At 38.0% G+C, this 20,478-nt stretch overlaps 3 protein-coding genes across 3 annotated transcripts; all 3 read left to right on the top strand.

Moving 5' to 3' along the window:
- Positions 1-1,245: 1,245 nt before the first annotated feature.
- On the top strand, positions 1,246-5,102 carry LOC112563151. Its single transcript, XM_025236912.1, has 6 exons — positions 1,246-1,520; positions 2,014-2,074; positions 3,079-3,175; positions 4,212-4,331; positions 4,641-4,761; positions 5,075-5,102. The coding sequence occupies exons 1-5, from the start codon at positions 1,476-1,478 to the stop codon at positions 4,747-4,749; spliced, it is 432 nt and encodes a 143-aa protein (XP_025092697.1). The 5' UTR covers positions 1,246-1,475; the 3' UTR covers positions 4,750-4,761; positions 5,075-5,102.
- Positions 5,103-6,162: 1,060 nt separating this feature from the next.
- On the top strand, positions 6,163-7,617 carry LOC112563152 (zinc metalloproteinase nas-15-like). The gene is made up of 3 exons (XM_025236913.1): positions 6,163-6,291; positions 7,000-7,140; positions 7,391-7,617. The coding sequence occupies exons 1-3, from the start codon at positions 6,258-6,260 to the stop codon at positions 7,525-7,527; spliced, it is 312 nt and encodes a 103-aa protein (XP_025092698.1). The 5' UTR covers positions 6,163-6,257; the 3' UTR covers positions 7,528-7,617.
- Positions 7,618-11,901: 4,284 nt separating this feature from the next.
- Positions 11,902-20,399, top strand: LOC112563298 (zinc metalloproteinase nas-13-like). The gene is made up of 11 exons (XM_025237163.1): positions 11,902-12,155; positions 13,238-13,298; positions 13,761-13,866; positions 14,373-14,485; positions 14,877-14,997; positions 15,676-15,742; positions 16,025-16,228; positions 16,836-16,968; positions 17,453-17,629; positions 17,920-18,033; positions 18,268-20,399. The coding sequence occupies exons 1-11, from the start codon at positions 12,111-12,113 to the stop codon at positions 18,375-18,377; spliced, it is 1,251 nt and encodes a 416-aa protein (XP_025092948.1). The 5' UTR covers positions 11,902-12,110; the 3' UTR covers positions 18,378-20,399.
- Positions 20,400-20,478: the final 79 nt, after the last annotated feature.

Genomic DNA, 20,478 nt, shown 5'->3' with positions numbered 1-20,478 from the left:
ATCCTGTTGAGAACAACAGCATCTTCATTCCTTTTCTAAAGTTTATACTAGTCTCTTTTGTTTTGTCTAAATTTAATTCCAGAAAATAATCTTGGCATTAATGTATAAGAAATGAATAAGGCATTGTCATGATCTTGATTATGCCTCTGCAATAGGTCAAGAATGTAGAATCATCTGAGAATTTCATGATCTTTTCTCGTCGATGCTTCTGCAGCTAACTGTATACATGATACAAAACAGGGGTAATGGACCACAGCCCCGTGGTGATCCAGTCCTTGTAAGTTGTAACAACAATATCAGAGTAACGACTGCATACAAAAAACAAAAAGTAAGAAAGCCAATATCCACGAAATCAGTAATGTTCAAGATTAAAATAAAAAAATCAGTCTTAATGCCAGAAAGCATGTTAGTACTGTGCCACATGTGAAATAAGGAAACTGGAGATTACCACTGATAAATGATGATGATGATGATGATGATGATGAATTAGACAAGAACGTGACATAGACAACATACGAAGGACAGAAGGATGAACAACAGTACTGATGACTAATAAAAGACAAATATAGAAAATGCAAAAAGGAATAGGATTACAGGAACTGAGGGTATCGTATTCTGCAGAGGAAAACAAATAGGGAAGTAGTCAATAGACGAAAAATAAGGAGGTGGCTGGGGGGTTGGATGTTCAAAGATGGACTAGTGTGAACTGTTGTGAGGAGTAGTGTTCAAGGAAGTTTTCAGTGCACATAGGAGAGCGATCCTCATGGATCCATCGCACCTCCACGCACGAGTGCCCTTGACATCCTTTCACAGGTGTCAAAATTGAAGTCTCTGGAAATTATGAGGCATGATTCTTACTAAAACTTTACAGAAAAAGATGTTAGCTAATAGTCGAATTTGATATTAATTGAAATGCATATAATAACTACTTTGAACGTGCTATACTTATTATGTCACAAGGATAGAGGAGTGTAGCGAAAACTTCTGTTTTGAGAAGATGAGGTCGGCTGGTCACACGTGCAGGATTCAGTATCTAATATCAGGTGAAAATAGTAAACTTCCTGTTTTTCAGAGCAGCAACATCTTTCCTCAGTATCTTGTTCATAGAAGTTGTCGGTTTCTACCTCTAAATTGAAGAAATGCGATTGACATTATTGAAATTTGGTCCAGTTGAGATCCTTATAAGGAATTTTTTTTTAAATCAGGGAACCAATTTACATTCCTGTTCCATCTATATAAGAGGTCTCTGTCGACCTCCATCACGAGTTCCACTTGCCGGCGTCGTCTGCTGCGTACCGTGGGTAATGTACAGAACTTACTGCGGTGAAAAGTATCTCACTGCTGTACACTGCAAAATCTACAATCTTAAAAAAAACATCAGGCAGAAATTTCACAACAACGCAGGGGTACGGTCTGCCACAGTTGATCTTCGACTTTCAGGGCGCACAACCTTGTAGTGTTTACTCCTGACCATCATGACCAATCGTTGTCTTGTTTACCTGTTTGTCTTTGGAGCCAAGGTAATTCACCTAATTATTACATTAAAGTATAATATTATGCTTTTTTGTAGGCATGTTCTGCTTAAGACTATTTTTGTAAGTTTTAAATTAGTTTGCATACTTTTTAAAAGTATGGACTATGCTGTACCCTACACACCATAAAACCCTAAAAAATGAATCTTTAATTCCATGAATATATGGTCTTCGAGGTAAATCTTACTTTGATTTCCACAGATTTAGGCAGCAGGAATCTGGCATGTTAAAAATACTTTAAACGCATTCTATTGGCATGTTATGGACATCTTGACAGCTGGTATATCAACATGCGCAGTATGGCGCCAAGGCTTCCGAAATGTGTCTGCTGAAACCACGCTATACTACGAAGTAATGCCACAGTTATAGACACTGATATGATTTACAACAAAATTAATTATTATGTAATTAACTATAAATAATATTATTAGGAAATTCTTTCATTATTCAGCAGGAAATATCTCTGTATTTGCTTTTTCAGGTCATAACGAGTGTGATGTCTTCGACGATTGACGAAATCATACTAAATGCAACGGAAACTAGTTTGTATAAACAATCACCATCGTTACAGATCAACAGTCATTATACCAATAATCATTTGGTCTTTTTTGATTTACTTTTCAGATACATATTATGTTATCTTTGATTCAATAAAATGCAAACTACAGTGTACATAGAACAATACACGTGTTATCTACCTTATTAGTTTATTATTATCTTCAGTAATGTAATATATTGGATAAATACTTAAGACTTTCTCCCTAGGAAGACAAGAAAGAATAACTTAGTATAATAACTTAGTCCAAAAAGCCCATTCACTTCTTCCTGGCATTATGGTGTTTAAAATATCGTAGCCTTCTACTCCATATCGTGGTGAAGAGGCCAAGTGAAGGTATTTTCTGCCCACTGTTTTCTTGCTTTGATAATATCCACATAAAGCTTATTTTTCCCATTATATAGATAAGACATTTGTTTCATTTTGTGTGGGACAGTCATGGAAGACACAGAGTTAATGCTTTCATCAATGGACATGCTAACAAACGACTATAATGCCTTGTTCATTTGATATAAAGCCTTGAAGATCTTTGCTGTAGGATCTGAAAGAAACAATAAAGTCCAAAAATGAAAATAATTTCGCACCCGCTTAATGCATGCTTGTTGATCCACTCATCCAAAATGTAATTTTTCTGTCTTACCAGAAGAAGAAGAAGAAGAAAAAGGTCGGAAAGGACTACTTTTTTGTAATTATGGATAAAAGCTCACAATGCAAAATGTTATTTCACAGTTTTGGTTAGAAACACCCTTTCTGTACTCGAGCTACAGACTACAATAGTCACTAAGCATATAATTGCGAAGTCAGAATCGTGATGTCACTTTTGTACATGGATAAGGCTAACTAAAATATTGTCTAACTTCTTCTATTGTCTGAAACAGCGGAAACGTATCCATTCATAATACTGACGTCCGGTTTGTTGACCTTTTTCTGTGCACCCCACGACTCCTTAAAATACGAAGTCCTCAAAATCTGTTAATTCGTTAATTTCAGCAAATGAGTCCGCTTACCTCCAGTTCACAGACGGCGAAGTGAAAGTAGAATTCGACATGATCTTTACTGCTGAGCAGTGGGAAGAAATTCAGCAGTTGTAAGTTCCTTAGAACCTTTTTCACGTCTTTGTTCTCGACATTTATTCAAAGTCATTTGGTAACTTGCTTCAAAATTTAAAATATATAGCATAATGAGTATTTTACCAATCTTTAAAAAAGAAAAAAAATATTTTAACATTTGCTGCCTCTCGGTTGACGTCACTCCCTGTACTTCATTGTTGACATCGTCAAACCTACCGGAAGTAGACATTCCTTAGGACTGTGGAATTAAATTACCGAGTTAATACGCAATGATTTGCGTCCTCCCTATTAAGGTAACTCAAAACGTAAAAGTCTAAGTACTGAGATAATTTAGTCGACATCAAGGGAGTCATTCAGGCCAGTGCACGGTACTTGTGCCCAGATTAGACTTGCACAGAGCAGACGACAGATCTATCAGTACTGATAACGGCGGTTTTCGGTCTATATTTTTTTTGTCTGTGTCAATACACTTTTTCCAAATGTGTCTAGCCTAAGTAAGATTGTCTTTCCTCTAATCCAACAGAAGCGAATATAGACTTTAGAGATCTTATTAATAAAGTGCCAATGCTAATGATTAAAACTGTTTAGTAAATATCGTTGTTATAATTTCTACGGTCTTGCACTTCGTATATCTCTCTTTTTCGTTTCTTATTCCATTACCCTCGTAAACAGTGATTTGTCATCTCTCCATGCTCTGTACAATTAGGTAAACCACGTTTTCTGTTTTAATATGATTTGCCGTCGGTAACAAATTAACATTTTGTTTCATATTTGTCTAAGAACCACCATTTTGTCGGAGTTAATAATCATCACCTTCTTCCTGGTTTGATAGCTGATTTTCATCATTTAGTTTTTTACTTTTAATCTATTGTGGTATAAACCATACAGCTCAACCGATTTTCTCAACAATTGTAGCACTAAGACATTTATACAGTTATGCTTAAATTAAGAAAGAATATTTTGTGTGTCGGCTCAGCTATAATCATACGAGTTTGATCTCGAAGCTGTGTTGCTAATGTCGTCGTTTTACCTTATTCTATTTATATCTTACAGAAACGGTGACGAGACACACGACAGCAGCAGCAGCAGACACAAGAGGAAAGCGATTCGCGATGAAAGTTTCAGATGGACCGGTGGCGTGATACCCTACAAAATTTGCACCTGGTGTCTTCAGTAAGTTAATTTAGTACATACGTGTATGTACATATGTAAGAATTTCTCTCACTCTGCGTGCGCGCACACACACACCGCTATAAATATTTTAAATCTGTATTCTTTTCTAAAATAGGCAGCTTAAAGTCTCTTTATATACAAGCAGCAGGCGTGCAGTTAAAATGAAGTTATATGAATGTTTTGGACATGTATAACCTCATGCGAGTTCTGTGTGTATTTGAGATGATATGATGGATTGATGGATTGATGGATTGATGATGATGATGATGATGATGATGATGATGAAGAAGAATAAACGTTTGTTGACAGCATCTGCCGAGGAACAGAAGATTACAGAGGCCTTGGAGGAATGGCAAAATTACACTTGCATCAGCTTCAGGCTCGCGTTGCCGTCAGACACCAACTTCATCGTCTTTGACGACGGTAGCGGGTAACTCACTGGTTTATTTTTTTGTCTCAGGTTTTCTCTTTTGTTCCTTTTGCTTTGAAATGTGCAAGTTTTCTGATACATCTGTTGAATTCTAGACGCCACATAGGCAGTAAAGGATATAATAAGTAAAACTGCGGGTCTTTACCAATGTCTTTATGACGTGCAATGAATAAACCATAAATCATAAGAACTTGTATTATCTGCTTTCATTTTCTCTTATTTATTTGCACTACCTTTTACCTTAAAAATGTATGTATCTTTTTTAATCTTCAATGTTCTTTTACGTTACAGTGTTACATTTTTTCTTCTGCAGTTGTTATTCTTATGTAGGCATGATTAAAGGCAATCAGACTATAAAGCTCAAGGACGGATGTCGTACTGTAAGTCTCACTCTTGTAGTTCTCTGTATACGCAACTAAAACTAATGTCCCATGTCCCAGTAATTTGGGAACTTTGGAGTATCCCTTTAATTCTGGATCATTACCATTGCTAGCACGCCGGGAACAAAGTATACTTTTCTGGCAACTATCTAGCTGCCAGTTATAGACACATAAGGAAAGAATTTCATTTTCAAATTTTTTCCCGGCAGGTGGAAGTGATTTTGCACGAGGTGGGGCACGCGCTGGGCTTTCGGCACGAGCAATCGAGGCCAGACCGTGACAACTACGTTGAGATCCTCTCTCAGAATATCAAAGAGGAATGAAGTACCTTAACTTTGTAAATTATGCGTCAAGTTATTTGAATGTCTTTGACATTCCCTACGACTATGAGAGCATCATGCATTATGGAAGAAAGGTGAGAAAAACCACGTTCCCTGCGACTAAAGAGGAAACGATCAGGTCAAGTGTTTCACCGTATTTAGGGAACTCTTTACAGATGGCAGATACTGAATTTAATGCTCTCTTTTCCGTGCCTTCCACGACTAAGCAGACGCTAGTTAATTTGCTGCTGGTCATAAAATTCATTAAAATCACTTTCACCGGTCTGAACCACATTTCGTCTCAGATCTTCTGATCCAATCTAACCACGTTTTCACTGATAGCTCTCTGATAATCCTTATCCTGATTTAAAACATTTTAGTGTTTAAGACTATATCAGTATCCTTTTATTCTAAAATTCAAGACGTCTCTACGTGTTCTGTCTTTTGTCAACACTTGGCTATAGTCCACCTACTCTGCCACTCAAGCTGACTGACTTCTCTTGCTCAACGTTTTCTTCAGAAAGAAATATCTTTCTTGCCAATAGAATTACACTTAATTAGGTTTCTTACATCTGCTGTGCTGCTGCATGCACTGATTTTTTTTTTTTGCATTAATACAACAGAATTGATTTTAGTTTAATAATTGTTTTAAGTCTATAAAAAATGCTATTAGTATGAACATTATTTTATTTTTTAGTACTTCTCTGAAAATGGCAGCGACACGATACGAACGAAGGACCCGAAGTATCAGGACGTGATTGGCACAGCAAAGCACCTGAGTTTCCGAGACATTAAGATGGCTAATCTTATGTACAGGTGCAGCGAGAAAGGTGAAGTCTTTCATGAGATAACGAGTAAAGAATTCAAACCAGTCTTATTTTTTAATCAACTATTAATACAAGATCAATAAAGTGAAAATGTTGTTACATTATACTCAGACTTTGTTAAAATTTTTCCAATAACAATTTTATCCATAATTGTGGTTCCAATGTCCAGTTTTTCATTTTCATAGACTTTAGTAGTACCGAACAAATCTCTGCTGTTAATGCAAATGTGGGGAATTAATGTTATACAATCCTTTTTGTTATTCATAATTTGTTTTAAAATAGTTTTTCTGTCATGCTTTAAAATATCTTTCTGGTAGGAAAACGATCTTAATGACGAAGCTGTATTCCTAATGTCGTCCCTTTTCGTTCTTCTATTATGGTTATAAAACTTCAAGAAAGGACAGAGTTCACATTCGTAAAAAAAAGTTCAAAATGATTCACTGCTTTACTGCAAATGGAGACCTAAAGGATTATTAGACAGATTTCGTTTTTTGTCGGACAGAGTAATTACTGACAACAATTACTTCATATGTAAACATAGACGAACTAGCATTTATTTATTGCAAATTCAAACTACGTCCGACTCAGTGTGCATAAGTAACCTCTCCCAACGAAACTGGTGTATCTATGCATTTAGAACTAGCGTAACGTGCACATGTTTACATGTTTGTATGACGTCAGCCGCATCACTCAAGTGGTGGCATGTTTCAGCTGGCTGTACAAATGTCAAGTGCCGAGGGGAAGGGTTCCAAAACAAAAACTGTGAGTGTATGTGCCCTGGAAGTCCAGTACGCAGTTGCGCCGACACCACACCTGGGCCTGGAGATGGAGCCAGCACCGAAACAAACGCAGGTAAACAGAGTGTGGCGAGACCTACCTCTGATACGTGCATACACTGTTTATATATATATTTTATGTGCGAATGTTTTAAGTGTTACAATCTTATTCTTCATGTTTTGTGTGATATCTCAAATCATCTTATAAATAGTCTGAAAAATAAAAAAACAAAGCTCTCTTTTTCTGATGAAGTCATATTGCAGAGTAATCAGTACTATATTACGCATATTTGTACACACTTGTTACTAACTTATGTTTGTTGTAGTCATCAAGCTCCAAAGTGAACCCTGTGTAGACAAGGACAGCAGCTGTGAGGACTGGAGTGGTAAAGGCTTCTGTCAAGGAAAGAATGCAGTGCATGTGAGAAATTCGTGTCCCAAAGCCTGTGGACTGTGTTTATGAAATGCTGACCGTGTTTCATCTGTGCTCCTCTCGTTGACTGCCCGCAAAGAAAATGTTTGATGAGTAGAACTACTACCCTTTCGCAAAATGCTGCTTGCTGCTCATCGCAGCAAGGCTCATTCGTATGTACATTTACTCTTAGCTTTCTCGCCCATTGTCAGCTGGTCTGTAAGCATTTTTGCCTAATTGAAATAAAGGGTTAACTTCCTTTCACTTGCTGCTGTAAGTCACGTTTAGCAGATGTTTTGATGTTGTTTGACCACGAGTGCATGCAGAGAAGGACCTTAAATGTGACTATTTGGCAAATAACGTTTACTAATGTTGACCTTATTGTGAAATATTTATCGTGATGTACTGCGCTTAAAGTTTTATTGTGAGATGCAAGCTTGTTTCCAGTCAAGATAATCAGTATTTTTATAACGTAGGGTAAAGTTTTGTCCTGTATTCATGACTGATTTTGTAGAAACACAACTTTTGGCATCAGCGTAAGCCTTCCGTCTTTACTTCACGTGCATAATAATTGATAGCTTAATATTTAATAATAATTTTCTTTTTATAATAATTTGATGATACGAACAATGGCTATTCCTGTGTTGTTGCAATGACAGAAATGCAGAAGAAGTGACAACAGCTTCTAGACTTAAAGATCAGCTGTTTTCTTGCTTTTGATTCGTGACCTGCTCAACTATCCGAAAATTAACCTTCTCGCGCCACCTCTTGTTTACTAACAAATCTTTTTTCTCTTTGTTTGCACCACCTGTGGCGTCAGATTAAAGTTTCGCAAACCTCATTGTCTTTTGTTTGTGTGAACTCACAGAAAAAAGCAGTAAATATTCTGTGCCATCACTTGCTTTACTGCGCATGTGTGAACTTTGTAGTGTTTGTCGGCATAAATATTGACTGACCTACTGCAACAGAGACAGATGAGGATGTCGACTAGATTGTTGCTAGTAATTATTATTGATGGGCGTAGCACGATATCCTATAAAGTTTCACCTGACAACTTCAGTAAGTTACCTTAGTACATACGTAAGCAAGCATCTTTCTGTCACAATTTGCTATCCCTATTCAAAATCCGAGGCTTCAGACCAAAGCAGATTTGGAGAAGAACAGTAGAAAGCGAGGCAAAGGACGTCGTAACCCCATGGACCCAACTGAAGGGGCGGGGTGCTGCCCAAACCCGGGTCCGCTGGCGAGATGTTGCGGCCCTATGCTCCTCGAGGACTAACAAGGACTAAACTAAACATTCAAAATATGTATACACATCACAAGTAGTTGAAATGTACCTATGTGAATGGCTTTGAAAACATGACCTTTGACTCCTACTGAGTCACGTTGGGACGACAGCTGCGTACAGGAAGCTCCAGGGCGTTGTGGAACACGATCACGGAAACTTGATTTCAAGTCTGAAAGAAAAGAGTTAACATATAAATAGAAGCTTCGTTGCTTTTCATCAATGGATCAGATCCAAGCGTTACGGTCATTTACGAAAGTCAGTTCTTTATCCCTTGTCTTCTTTTGCTGTTCTTTCTATTGTTTTTGTTGTTTGTTGTTCTTGTTCTTTTTGTGTTGTTGTTGCTGTGTTTTGATCCTCCTCATCCTTCTCCTTCTCCTCCACCTCCACTTTCTTCTTCTTCTCCTCCTCCTCATCTACAATGTTTAAGACTCAATAAAAGTCGCACCATCTGGAAAAGTATGGCCACTTTGTCTTGTTTCACCAAAATATAAAATAACTTTCGTGTTGACAGCACTGTTGAAAGTACGACGCAGGCAGAGCAGACCTTAAACATCCGAGTTCAAAAGATCGGCTCTGCTTCAAAGTTTTGCATTTGGTCCACAGCTACTGCTTCAGGGTACTCCCTGGGCTTATAGCTATGGGTGAGATGTTAATTTCGCAAGATTATTTATCTTTTTTGTTAAAATACCCAGAAATATCATGGGGTGGACCTAGGGGATTTTTTTTAAACACGGGGAAGGATCTTCATGATACCCTAATCTTGCCGTACAAGAACTCGCAGCAAAGCATAAAGGCCGGGAAGCACCAATACCACAAGAACATCTGCAAACAAAAAGCGAAAGATGTCCTTCGGTAAAAATGCTAATTTATTACCTTTAACCTTTCTTTGATCTTACAGCTTCGTTATCACTAGTAGTACATTTGTGTGTGGGTCGTCTTTAATGTCTTCCGCCTTCTTCCTATCCAATTTGACCATCACACATATGCACGTTAAAAAAAATGTCGGAACTTTAGAAACACATCAGAAGAGTTTTTCTAATAAACAAGAAAGAGGATGACGTGTAATTATGAAAAGATTATTCAGAAAATGATAAAAAAAAATTCTAACCAGTTTTGAGAATAATTTTTACACAAAAAGTCTTAACAAGAATTAAGTTTGTAGAAGTATAATCTTGCAACAGAAAAACTTTAGCAAGCTGTATGACGGTAACTAATGCTATTACGAAGTTAAAATGGTTTAAGCAATTGTTTCATTGTCTCACTATTACTGTAATAAAAAATATCTTCTAATGTCCTAAGTTCGTTTGGGTGCGTTGATAAGTAAGCATCCATCACGTTACTTCAATTTGTGTAAATGAAACATACCGCGAACATCAAATGCTCGTAAAGCAGGTGTAGAAGCTCATGACACATTTAAAATAAAACTGTCAGAGAAGGAAGTAAAGAAACAGAGGAAAGCACTTCAGCAGCGGTTGGTGAGTGAGCCAACGGTTCTCTCACTGGGATGGGTTTGTGTTGCTGGGCAACGACTTAACTGGTTCCGTGATCTCTTGTTCCGCAGTCTTTCCGTTAAAACGCAGTTACCTCGTGATAGATGATGTCATGGTGACTCAATGTTCCCAACAGCTGCTGGTCTTGTCTTCCTGACCTTAAATTCCAGAGCTTACAGTGCAGTAGGATATGTGTCAGCGGGTCAGTAGGGTTAAACATCAATCTACATGCCATCAGGGCCGTTACCATCTGCAACAACCATGTTTCCGGGGGATACTGTCTCGTGAGGTGACTACCCAATGACGTCATGAACGTTGGATGTTGGAAGCACGCCTCTATACATGCGAGTCAAATGAAGCTGGTGCTAGGGTGGTTATCAGTTTATATCCCATGGTCATCGTAGCTGTCTTCTACGCTTTAGCCTTCCATCTATCTAGCGAATACGATCATGCCATGCACCTGCCCCAGTTGTAATAAAAAAAAAAAAGAATAGTGAAAACATTCGCTTTCTGCAGCTAGTTCTGACTCCTCTTTGATTTCTCAAAACGCCATTCGTGAGATTATTTCTGAAAGTTTGTCTTGTGTTTCAAGGAGCCTCAAAGATAGGTAGTCAGGGAAATGAGGTGGGTGGTCAAAAGAAACAGTGGTAAATTTGTTTTTACGAGAAGCATAACTATTTTATTAACGAGTTGTTCATTAACCTCACACAGATACAACACACGTAGTGTACGGAAGGTATCAACATGGCGTTTCTTGAGAAGGTTAAGAGGTCAGCTGGTGCCATTGTGAAGGTCTACCTCTACAAGATAATGAACGTGCTTACGACTGGTTTTTAAGTATTCTCTTCCCAAACAAAAAAATAAGAACAATAAATTCTAAAATTGATGAAAACAAAGATAAAGATATTAGCAAGCAGTCTGTTTCAATGCAGAATTTTCCTATTCTTGGCTTAGAACGTCGTTGTAAATAATTTCAGGTGATAATCCTACCTTAGAAAGATATGATCCTCCAGTCAGATGATTGAGTGATTGAGTGATTGAGTGATTGAGTGAGTGAGTGAGTGAGTGAGTGAGTGAGTGAGTGAGTGAGTGAGTGAGTGAGTGAGTGAGTGAGTGAGTGAGTGAGTGAGTGAGTGAGTGAGAAACAGCAATAAAAGTGGTCCTCACGTAATCATTTAAATATTTTTCCTGTCTTCGTAGTGGTACCTGGAATATTTTGTGAAGCTGTGACATCTGTTAATAAATATACGTTAAAAAAATCAATTACTTAACAAAACTGTATTGTGCAATGTTCAATGCTATGAATTACGTAGAAGTTACAGTAACTAATACATCAGCATGAACAGACATTTAGTCAGGCGGAATATTAAAAGCACTTTAAGAAAAAGTAGTAACTGCTCCCGAAACACATTTTGCATCTCCTTTAGACAAAAGCAAAAAATAAAAATAAAAAAAATCGAAAAGGATTTCTTTTCGAAAGAATACTTTAGAAACTTTGCTGCCAGGCAGTACGTTACTGATGTGTCATTTGATCAAACATCCTTATAAGGAAAGCAAAAACATTTACAGATGCCTGATGAATAAGTAATTCCTGTCTTGTCATCGTGTCGGTCATTTCCGCTCTCCAGCTGTATATAAACTCCGGGTCTTGATCATGAGTTACACTTGGGGTCAAGTGAGCCATCGACGGCGTGTTGAACACAGAGAACACTCAGTTGTAGAACAGTTTATTACTGAAATTGCATATTCTACGATCTCAAGACTTAGGAAACAGGACATTAACTCGTAGACACGAACTGCCCCAGTTTTTATTTGCTTTGGAAATTTAAGGAGCACAAGGCCTTTCGTTGACCACCATGACAAGTCGAGGTCTCTTCCTTCTCTGTCTCCTTGGAGCGCAGGTAATTAACTTTTTTCTTCATTAATGTCTGAAACAGCATTTAAAAAATCTAAGATAATAATGGTTTTATTTTGTAATGTAAAAGACATTTATGTAAGTGCTACATTAGATTAGGTCAGTTTGAGTCTGTTTAGAGTGAAGAATTCTAAACACTGTTCAGATATACATTGGGTGTTCATAGCATCAATCGTCAGACACAAGTGGGTGTTCACAACACCAATAGTCAGATATAAGATGAGTGTTTATAATACCGATAGTCAGACTATTCACAATTAAATTAGCCTGACTTATATTTTCAATAGGTGTTCATAATCTAACTACACTAAGCAGTACTAGAACATTTTCAACAAGTATGAAAGGATTTAATATTAAAAAAAGACTTTTAAAATGTTGTATAAATTTAAATTTACACTTGAAAAGTTTTAAAAAATCTGTCTTAAAGTGTCAGTGTGCTGTTTCATTGTGTTTGGTTTACAAACAAGTCTCCGTACCAAGATATATCCATAGGAGCAACAATTAAACTCCTATTTAAACATTTAGAGCACAAGCTGGTAGGACTTCTTTGCAAGTAAGGAACACTTGTCAACAATCGCTCACTTTGATGAGTCAGGCTTGTGATGAAGATGTTTTCTCCAATTGTCCTGTCCTGCTGATGAGTTGAATGTTCACAAAGTCTCCAGTGTACTTTGGACAACTGGGACAAGGAGAAATCGTTCTGTCACTTCAGAGACGGAGAACGCCATCCATCTGTGCGTCTGTGTCGGGGACACGTGGGTGACGGGGATGTAGATCTGTAGATACCCACTGTCTTGACCTTTGTTCAGGAAAGGCTAGTCTGGAAAAACTGTAAATGCCAGTAATCACACATAATATCAATGCTATCACATCTAATATCAATACTGGAGGCAAACATTCGTCATGCACTGTACCTGTGCAGCTCCTACAAACAAAAACAAACAAAAAATCTAACTCACCGAATTAGAACTAAGAGGAGCGTGCATGCTTTCTTTTTCTCACATGTATTTTAAGGAAACAAGCAAACAGAAAACATTATCATTTATCGGCTGTCTTGTCTATTTTCAGATCCTAGCAAGTGTGGTGTCTTTAACCATGGACGAAATTATATCAAACGCGGCACAAACAAGTTGGTATAATTCTCACATGAACAATCTTTTCTAAATGATAACATTTCCTCTTTTTTTCTTATCTTTCATTCATTCTTTAAGCTAGAAATCTGACATTCTCTGTCATCGTTGTCATCATCATCTCGTCACCTTATCACCAGTCCTCGTAAGAAACCATCGCTGATATAGGAGTTTTCTGCTTGCCTGAAGTTAAATGAATCTGAATTTAACTATTTTGATGTTTTCTAAAACCACATTAAGTGAACACAGAAAGTTGTTTTCCCGTTAACTTGCCTATTGACATAGTTCAGAGATTCTTTGTCGGATCATCAAGCAAGTCATTTGTCAACCAGTTATCGCCAGTCGTCTGGGTCCTGTCAACCATCAAAGCTTTTTTAGTTAATTTTATTAGCTTTAACTAGGATACAGTTTATACTGTGAAGTGTGTGTACTCTAAGATAATATGTCGTTTCTATTTGCAGCAAGTGAATTCGCTTTCTTCCAGTCTGTAGACAGCGAAAAACCGTCGGTGAAAGTGGAACTGGATATGATCTTCACAGCCGAGCAGTGGGAAGAAATTCAGCGACTGTAAGTTCCCGCCAACTTTCTTCACATTTTTCTTGCTGTTTTCATCCACGCATCAGTCAATCTCTTTCTGACTACCAATTACAGCAGTCAATATTATTTCTTTAAAATAATTCGAGTATTTTATCAATCTGAAGAAGACTGTATATCAGTTGTTGTCTCTGCTTTGAAGTCACCCTATCATCACCACCAAAAGGAGTTAACAAGGAGTGAATGATCGTACATAATGAATTCTTATCGTCATAACCAGAAAAGGAGCGAATGCCATTAAGTATACAGAACTCTCATACTTTGAAACCGTTGGAGAGTAAGGGTTCCTCCGACATGTTACTGTTACTGTATGACGTCATACTGTGTGAAGATCAACTGTTCCGTTTTCTTTGTGTGATGTTCCCTCTTATCACACCACCTGACTCTGTATCAATATTAATTCCTGAAGCAAACAACAGGTGGAGAGTTTGATGAGTTGCTATGTCCGCCCACTTCACAATCCTGTCTGTGACTTACAGAAACGCCACCAGCACATCCAATAGCAGAAGAAATAAAAGGAAAGCAATCCGCTCAAACGATTACAGATGGGATGACGATGTGATACCCTACAAAATTGCATCTTACGTTTTCTGTAAGTAATTTGGCAATACATTCATGTGTATGTATATATGGAGAGAGATTCTATCATTCTTCCTCTCTTTATCCTTCTCCCTTCCCGCTCTCTCTCTCTCTCACGCACACGCAATCATTATTCAAAGTAAGTGATCCACAAGATCCTATCCTGTTGCTGTGCCCCCATGATGAAAGTATGTACAGTTTATATATCAGTGCACGGTTCGACATAAACGGAGTATTAGCATGCGAAAAAAGGAAGTAAAGTGAATGCGTGCATTACGTCAACGACAAGGACAACGATAGTGATGAAGACCATGATGACGACGACGACGACTGATGATGATGATGATGATGATGATGATGATGATGATGATGATGATGATGATGATGATGATGATCTCTGACAGCATCTAGCGAGGAAAGAGAAATTCAGAAGGCCTTGGATGAATGGCAGCAATACACTTGCCTCAGCTTCAGACGTGCCCGGTCGACAGATCGCAACTTCATTCTCTTTGATAACGGCGACGGGTAATATTTCTAGTCTGAATTTTTCTGTTCTGTCTGTTCCTTTAGTTTTGGCAATACCAGATCATGTGCTCACTTTCTGTGTTCTCGGTATTTTCCGCAATGTGCTCTAGTAACAGATGGCGCTGAGAGGGAATTCTTTGCGATCATAGAAATGAGATCATTGGAAACGAAAAGCTTTGTAGACTTGTAGACTTTGTCAACAGTGGAGACATCGGAGATGAACCAGATGATCATTCTACTGTCAAAACTTTGGCGATTAAGATAATTTACCACTTTACTATACGCTATTCTAATGTAAACATTTCAGTCAGAGAATTAGGTGTCATTGTGTATATATATATATCGTGTGTGGGAATATATATGCCAATACAGAATTGTGTATATATATATTTGGTATTATATAGGTTTTTAATTGCATGTTATGCGGATAATTGACTTTGAATATCTTGATAACCTCTGAGGGGGTGAAAAAAGTATTTGTATTTTGACACGATTATTTCAAGAAACTTACATTTCTATGAAGGGCCGAGAAGACAATAGTGAACACTAAATACAGCTTAAAACATAAAGATCTTAAATTTATCTCTATCGTACTTTCATGTCTCAGTAACTTTACAGTTGTGTGTCCGTATGTTACAGCTGTTTACCTATGTTACAGCTGTTTTTCATATTTTACAGCTGTTTTTCCAATGTCGGCATGATTGGAGGCTCTCAAGTAATAGGTCTTGCCAGAGGCTGTCGCACGGTAAGTGGCTTCCTAGTTAAAACTTACCTTCTGTCAGCAATGGTCCATCGTGCAAGACTCCCTCAATAACAAGCTACAGTGAAAACATCTGGCTTAACATTAACACCAGTTGTTTCTTGCTGTAAACTTCATAAAAAATTATTGTACTCCCGTTCCTTTTTTAAGTCAGGTCTAGAATCCTGCTTTTAGTTTTGAATTAATAGTATGCCAAACACAGTAAAGTAAAAATGCGCGACTGCGGGTCGCTGAAAGAAAGAATTAATGAATTTTTCCGTCTGACAGAAAGGTGTGATCGTGCACGAGGTGGGTCACGCGGTGGGTTTTCAGCACGAGCAGACGAGGCCGGACCGCGATGACTACGTTGAGATCATCAGGGCGAACATCCCGCCCAACCTCTACTACAACTTCGAGAAGTATACGACATCTTTTGTCAACGTCTTTGGTATCCCCTACGACTATGAGAGTGTCATGCACTATGGTGCCAAGGTGAGCAAAAACAACGGCCCCAGCTACTAAAGTTCATGTGGATTGGTTCCTTTGAGGAACTGGAAGAGGTTCATCGTATCTAGGGCATGCTTGCAGAAGACGAAGACTAGTTACGGCCTTCTCCTTCACTCGTCCTTTTACTTTTCAAGACAGATTAGTAATTCATTCATTAGAGGTACAGAGACAAGTTTAGTGTCACTGCTAGAAGTACAGAGACAAGTTTAGTGTCACTGCTAGAGGTACAGAGACAAGTTTAGTGTCTCAGATTTGGGTCTGAGTCGAATTGGTGATCTTCTGCTGTTGAGTGCTCTAACCACAGAATATTCGTCCCTTCAAAGTCTCACATTTTTATCTCGCTGACAAATTCTTCTGCTTGTGTTTTAACCATCTTTTAAGACAATGAAGACGTATTCATGCGCCAGTTGACACACCTTACCATTAGTCTTTTGACCCCGCCCCCCTTACAGTTGTTTTTCGTGTTTCTGGCATGTAAGCTTGGTGCACGTAGGTCAAACTTTGAAGCATCGATACATCTGAGTGTCTTCCTCTCATTCTTTCTTATGATTAGCCTCAGCACTATCCTCAATATTTGTATTTTACTTTGAAGGCATTCTCGGTAACTGGAGGAGACACGATACGAACGAAGAACCCTAAGTACCAGAGTGTCATCGGCAACAGAAGTGGTTTGAGTTTCCTGGACATAAAGATGGCCAATCTTATGTACACCTGTAGCCAAAAAGGTAAGTTCCCATCAAAATGTAAATTTTCACCGGCCATTAACACGTGCAGTATAAGTAAAGTGACAGTTTGATGACGTTAAACTCGCATTTTTTCTGTCATTACGTCACTGATGACGTTATCATGACGCCTTTCAGTATGTCATCACTGACGTAATGTCACTGTCCCACGTGACACGCTGCAGAATATTGTTTGAAATTAATTTTGTGGCTGCATTAGATTTGGTCTGTAATATACGTTTATTTACAGAGTTCCTGTCTCATAGCTTTTAATTTTACGGTAGGAAAAAAAAAGTTCATCTTAATGCACATTATAAGGTAAAGTTTATATGTGTTAATAAGCTGCTGAAAGTACAAGTTATAATTCTCAGACATGCTGGCTCGCCTTATACACCAACAGACTGACGATTTATCACTGGCATCGTTGACTAGTTTTGCCGATGTTTCTGATGTCAGACTCATGAGTGAGTAATGGGATGTGTTTCAGCTAACTGTCGAGACATCAGGTGCCCGAGTGAAGGATTTTTGGACAAAAACTGCAAGTGCATGTGTCGTGGGAACCCAGTTCGTGAATGCTACGGTGTCACACCTGGACCCGACATTGGAAAAACAACTGAAACTGTAACAAGATCAGGAACAGGAAGTGTGACTAGACCAACCACTGGTGAGTATATGCTACGATTTGCATGCTTTCAGACTGTTACAATGTCATCTATTCTACATTTTGTAGCACACATCACATGACCATACAAAATATCGCCATATTGATGAAAGACGGGATAGATAAATAGATGATTTTTTTTTTTTTGAAGTTGGTCATGTTTTGAGTATCTGCATGATATTTTCACGTGGATTTAAATACATTGTCTGAGAGACTTACAAGCCAGTGTAAGAAACCTACTTTGCATGATTTTCACGCTCTTGAGTGATGTCCCTGTCATATCTATTTTACAGGTTTATGCGAGGATAAGTATAACTCCTGTCAAATCTGGGCAAAGAAAGAGGAGTGTAGCAGCTCGACCTTCATGATGACCTACTGCAAGAAATCTTGTCAGAAATGTACTGATGGTAAGATCAACACCTCCTTCATCCTATCCATATAATAAAAATCACATGTAAAAACATCCACAGTCTCTCTCTCTCAACACTAAGATCATGTTAACATGTTCTAAATAGGATGGCGATGCTAGCTTTAAGAATTAAAACACCAGATCTCACATCGTAGGATATCAGCTTTTAAGTACATAATAGTTCAGCCATTTGTTGTTACTGTTACTAACAGATGTTTGCTTCATTCATCAGGTGGCCAGAACAAAATCTGTGTCAACATGCACAGGTACTGTGAGGACTGGCGTAAGTTGGGACACTGTACAGGCAGGTACCAACTGTACATGCGCAGTAACTGTCCCTAAGGCCTGTGGACTCTGTGTAGCCAGAGACCAACAGGCTTCATCTGCAGCCCCCACCAGCACGTCTCACACAGACGAAGTCAGTGACCAGTACTCATCCGCTTGCACCCCTTCCCAAAGTGCTGCCATCTGCTTGCTGTTTATTGTAGCTTTTTTCCTACGTGTATGAAACACAGACTGGCTATCTGCCCTCTATTGTCATGGTGCCCCGTAATCCAAGTCTTAGTTAAAGAAGATAAAGAGTCTGCCACTTAATCTACTAAGACATTTTACAGCAGACCTGTCTTTAACTATGGCTGTCGAGTAAGCTTGGAGGAGGAGAGACAACTTGATACCAAAAAGAGCATTCGACAAATATTATGTAGTAATATATTAATGTAATGGGCTCCATGAGCCAGTCAAATTGTCATTGTTTCATATAGACTTGTCGGATTTTTTAAAACGGGTTAAGCTGTGCATATTTGTATCATCTACATAATTTAATGGGATGAGCTATATAGGCTTTTCTTGGGGTCTTATTGTGAAAAGGAAAGCTGGACTTTCCATGTGACAATCAGTGAAAAGGTAACTTTAATTATTGGCCCAGACCTCAGACAGCTGTTAAATAGTAGACTTAACTGTACATTAGTGTGTGTGTGTTAGTGTGCTTGTGAATGCATATGTAGTAGTTTCTTTGTTTACTCAGTATTATTTAAAGACAATTGTCAAAGCTTGTCTGGAATGTCTCACTTCTACTGCATGTTGTGGTAATTTGGCATTTCTTCATTTTAGCTTTGCTGTTACATTACCTAACATTGTGATTATTGTTGTGCTTTTTTGTTCAGACTATCACAAGTGAGATTTCAAAGTTCATGGTAACTAACACATGCTTTGGTGTCAAGAAATTAAGTGAAGAATATTTTGACAGAAAAAATATTGTTCATGTCCATACTTTTAGCATTTTTGTAAGACTGATATTTTTATCCAAAATGATATTTTGCCTGCATATTGTAACGGAATAGATGGTTGCACTGACTGTATTGAGGAAACAGAAAGAGTTATGAGAGGAGTGGCATTGAAGCCAAGAGATGTGCCAGTTCAATATCTGTGTAGCACAGCACACTTCCTCCCTGCAGTCAGCCCAGCTGTCAGAAATGGGTACCTGACTCTTAAAGGTCTGTGGAAGATAAGGCAGTGAGGAAGAGGAGATGGGCACCACCCTAACATGAAGCTGGCCCTGAGAAAAGTGAGGTCTCTAACACTTCACTCTCCAACTACATGTACATGAAAAAGGTCAAGGGATGACCTTTACCTTGCTGATTATGTTGATCATTCTGACAAGAAAAATACTGACAATAAATAATGAACCTGACTTATAAATACTTAATGACTTTGCACTGAAGAATCTAGTGTTCTACATGATTGACTCCTATGCACTACTACTCACATAAAAAATATAACTCATCAAATCTATCATTCTTTGAATAATGATGTCAAAGATTATTAAAACGCTTACTAATGATGCATGATTCATAACTAGTGAATGCCCAAGACTGTGGTACATACACAAATTCACACCCCCAAAAAAATGTGACACTGATTATCAACGATCTATAATTTGCATTCCCTTTGATCAGTTGTCAAATAACAGTAAGGCTGTCACTTAACTTTTAATGCCTTTTTGCCATTTATCTGAGTTTTGACACAGACCAAAAATCAAATATAGGACAAGAATTGATTTGTATGATGCATTTGATACCTACTGATATCTGTGTGCTTATGATGCAACTTCATTTATGTAAGTGCCTTGAACTTTCCTTTATTATAATTTCATTTTTATGAAAGCATACACTAGCACGCACAGCATGAGGTTAACAATAAACTGTATATCATGGTAATTCCATAAGATTACTGTTATGCAACACATAATGATGTTTCAGTCAACAAAAGATCACATCTATGATATTGCAATTGTTGAGTATGTATGCCTGCCCTTGTGAGCGAAGAAAAATTTCTGTCCTGGGTATCCTCGACAGACAATAAAGTTTGTTTTGATTTTGATTTGATTTTGATTTTGAAACCAAACTGCTGAAAGGTACATTTCTCAGAATGTATCTCTGTCATT

Source organism: Pomacea canaliculata, linkage group LG4, assembly GCF_003073045.1.
Source record: "Pomacea canaliculata isolate SZHN2017 linkage group LG4, ASM307304v1, whole genome shotgun sequence".
Taxonomy (NCBI): Eukaryota; Metazoa; Mollusca; class Gastropoda; order Architaenioglossa; family Ampullariidae; genus Pomacea; species Pomacea canaliculata.
The sequence above is the reverse complement of the archived record's forward strand: the minus strand, read 5'-3'. Positions and strand labels throughout refer to the sequence as shown.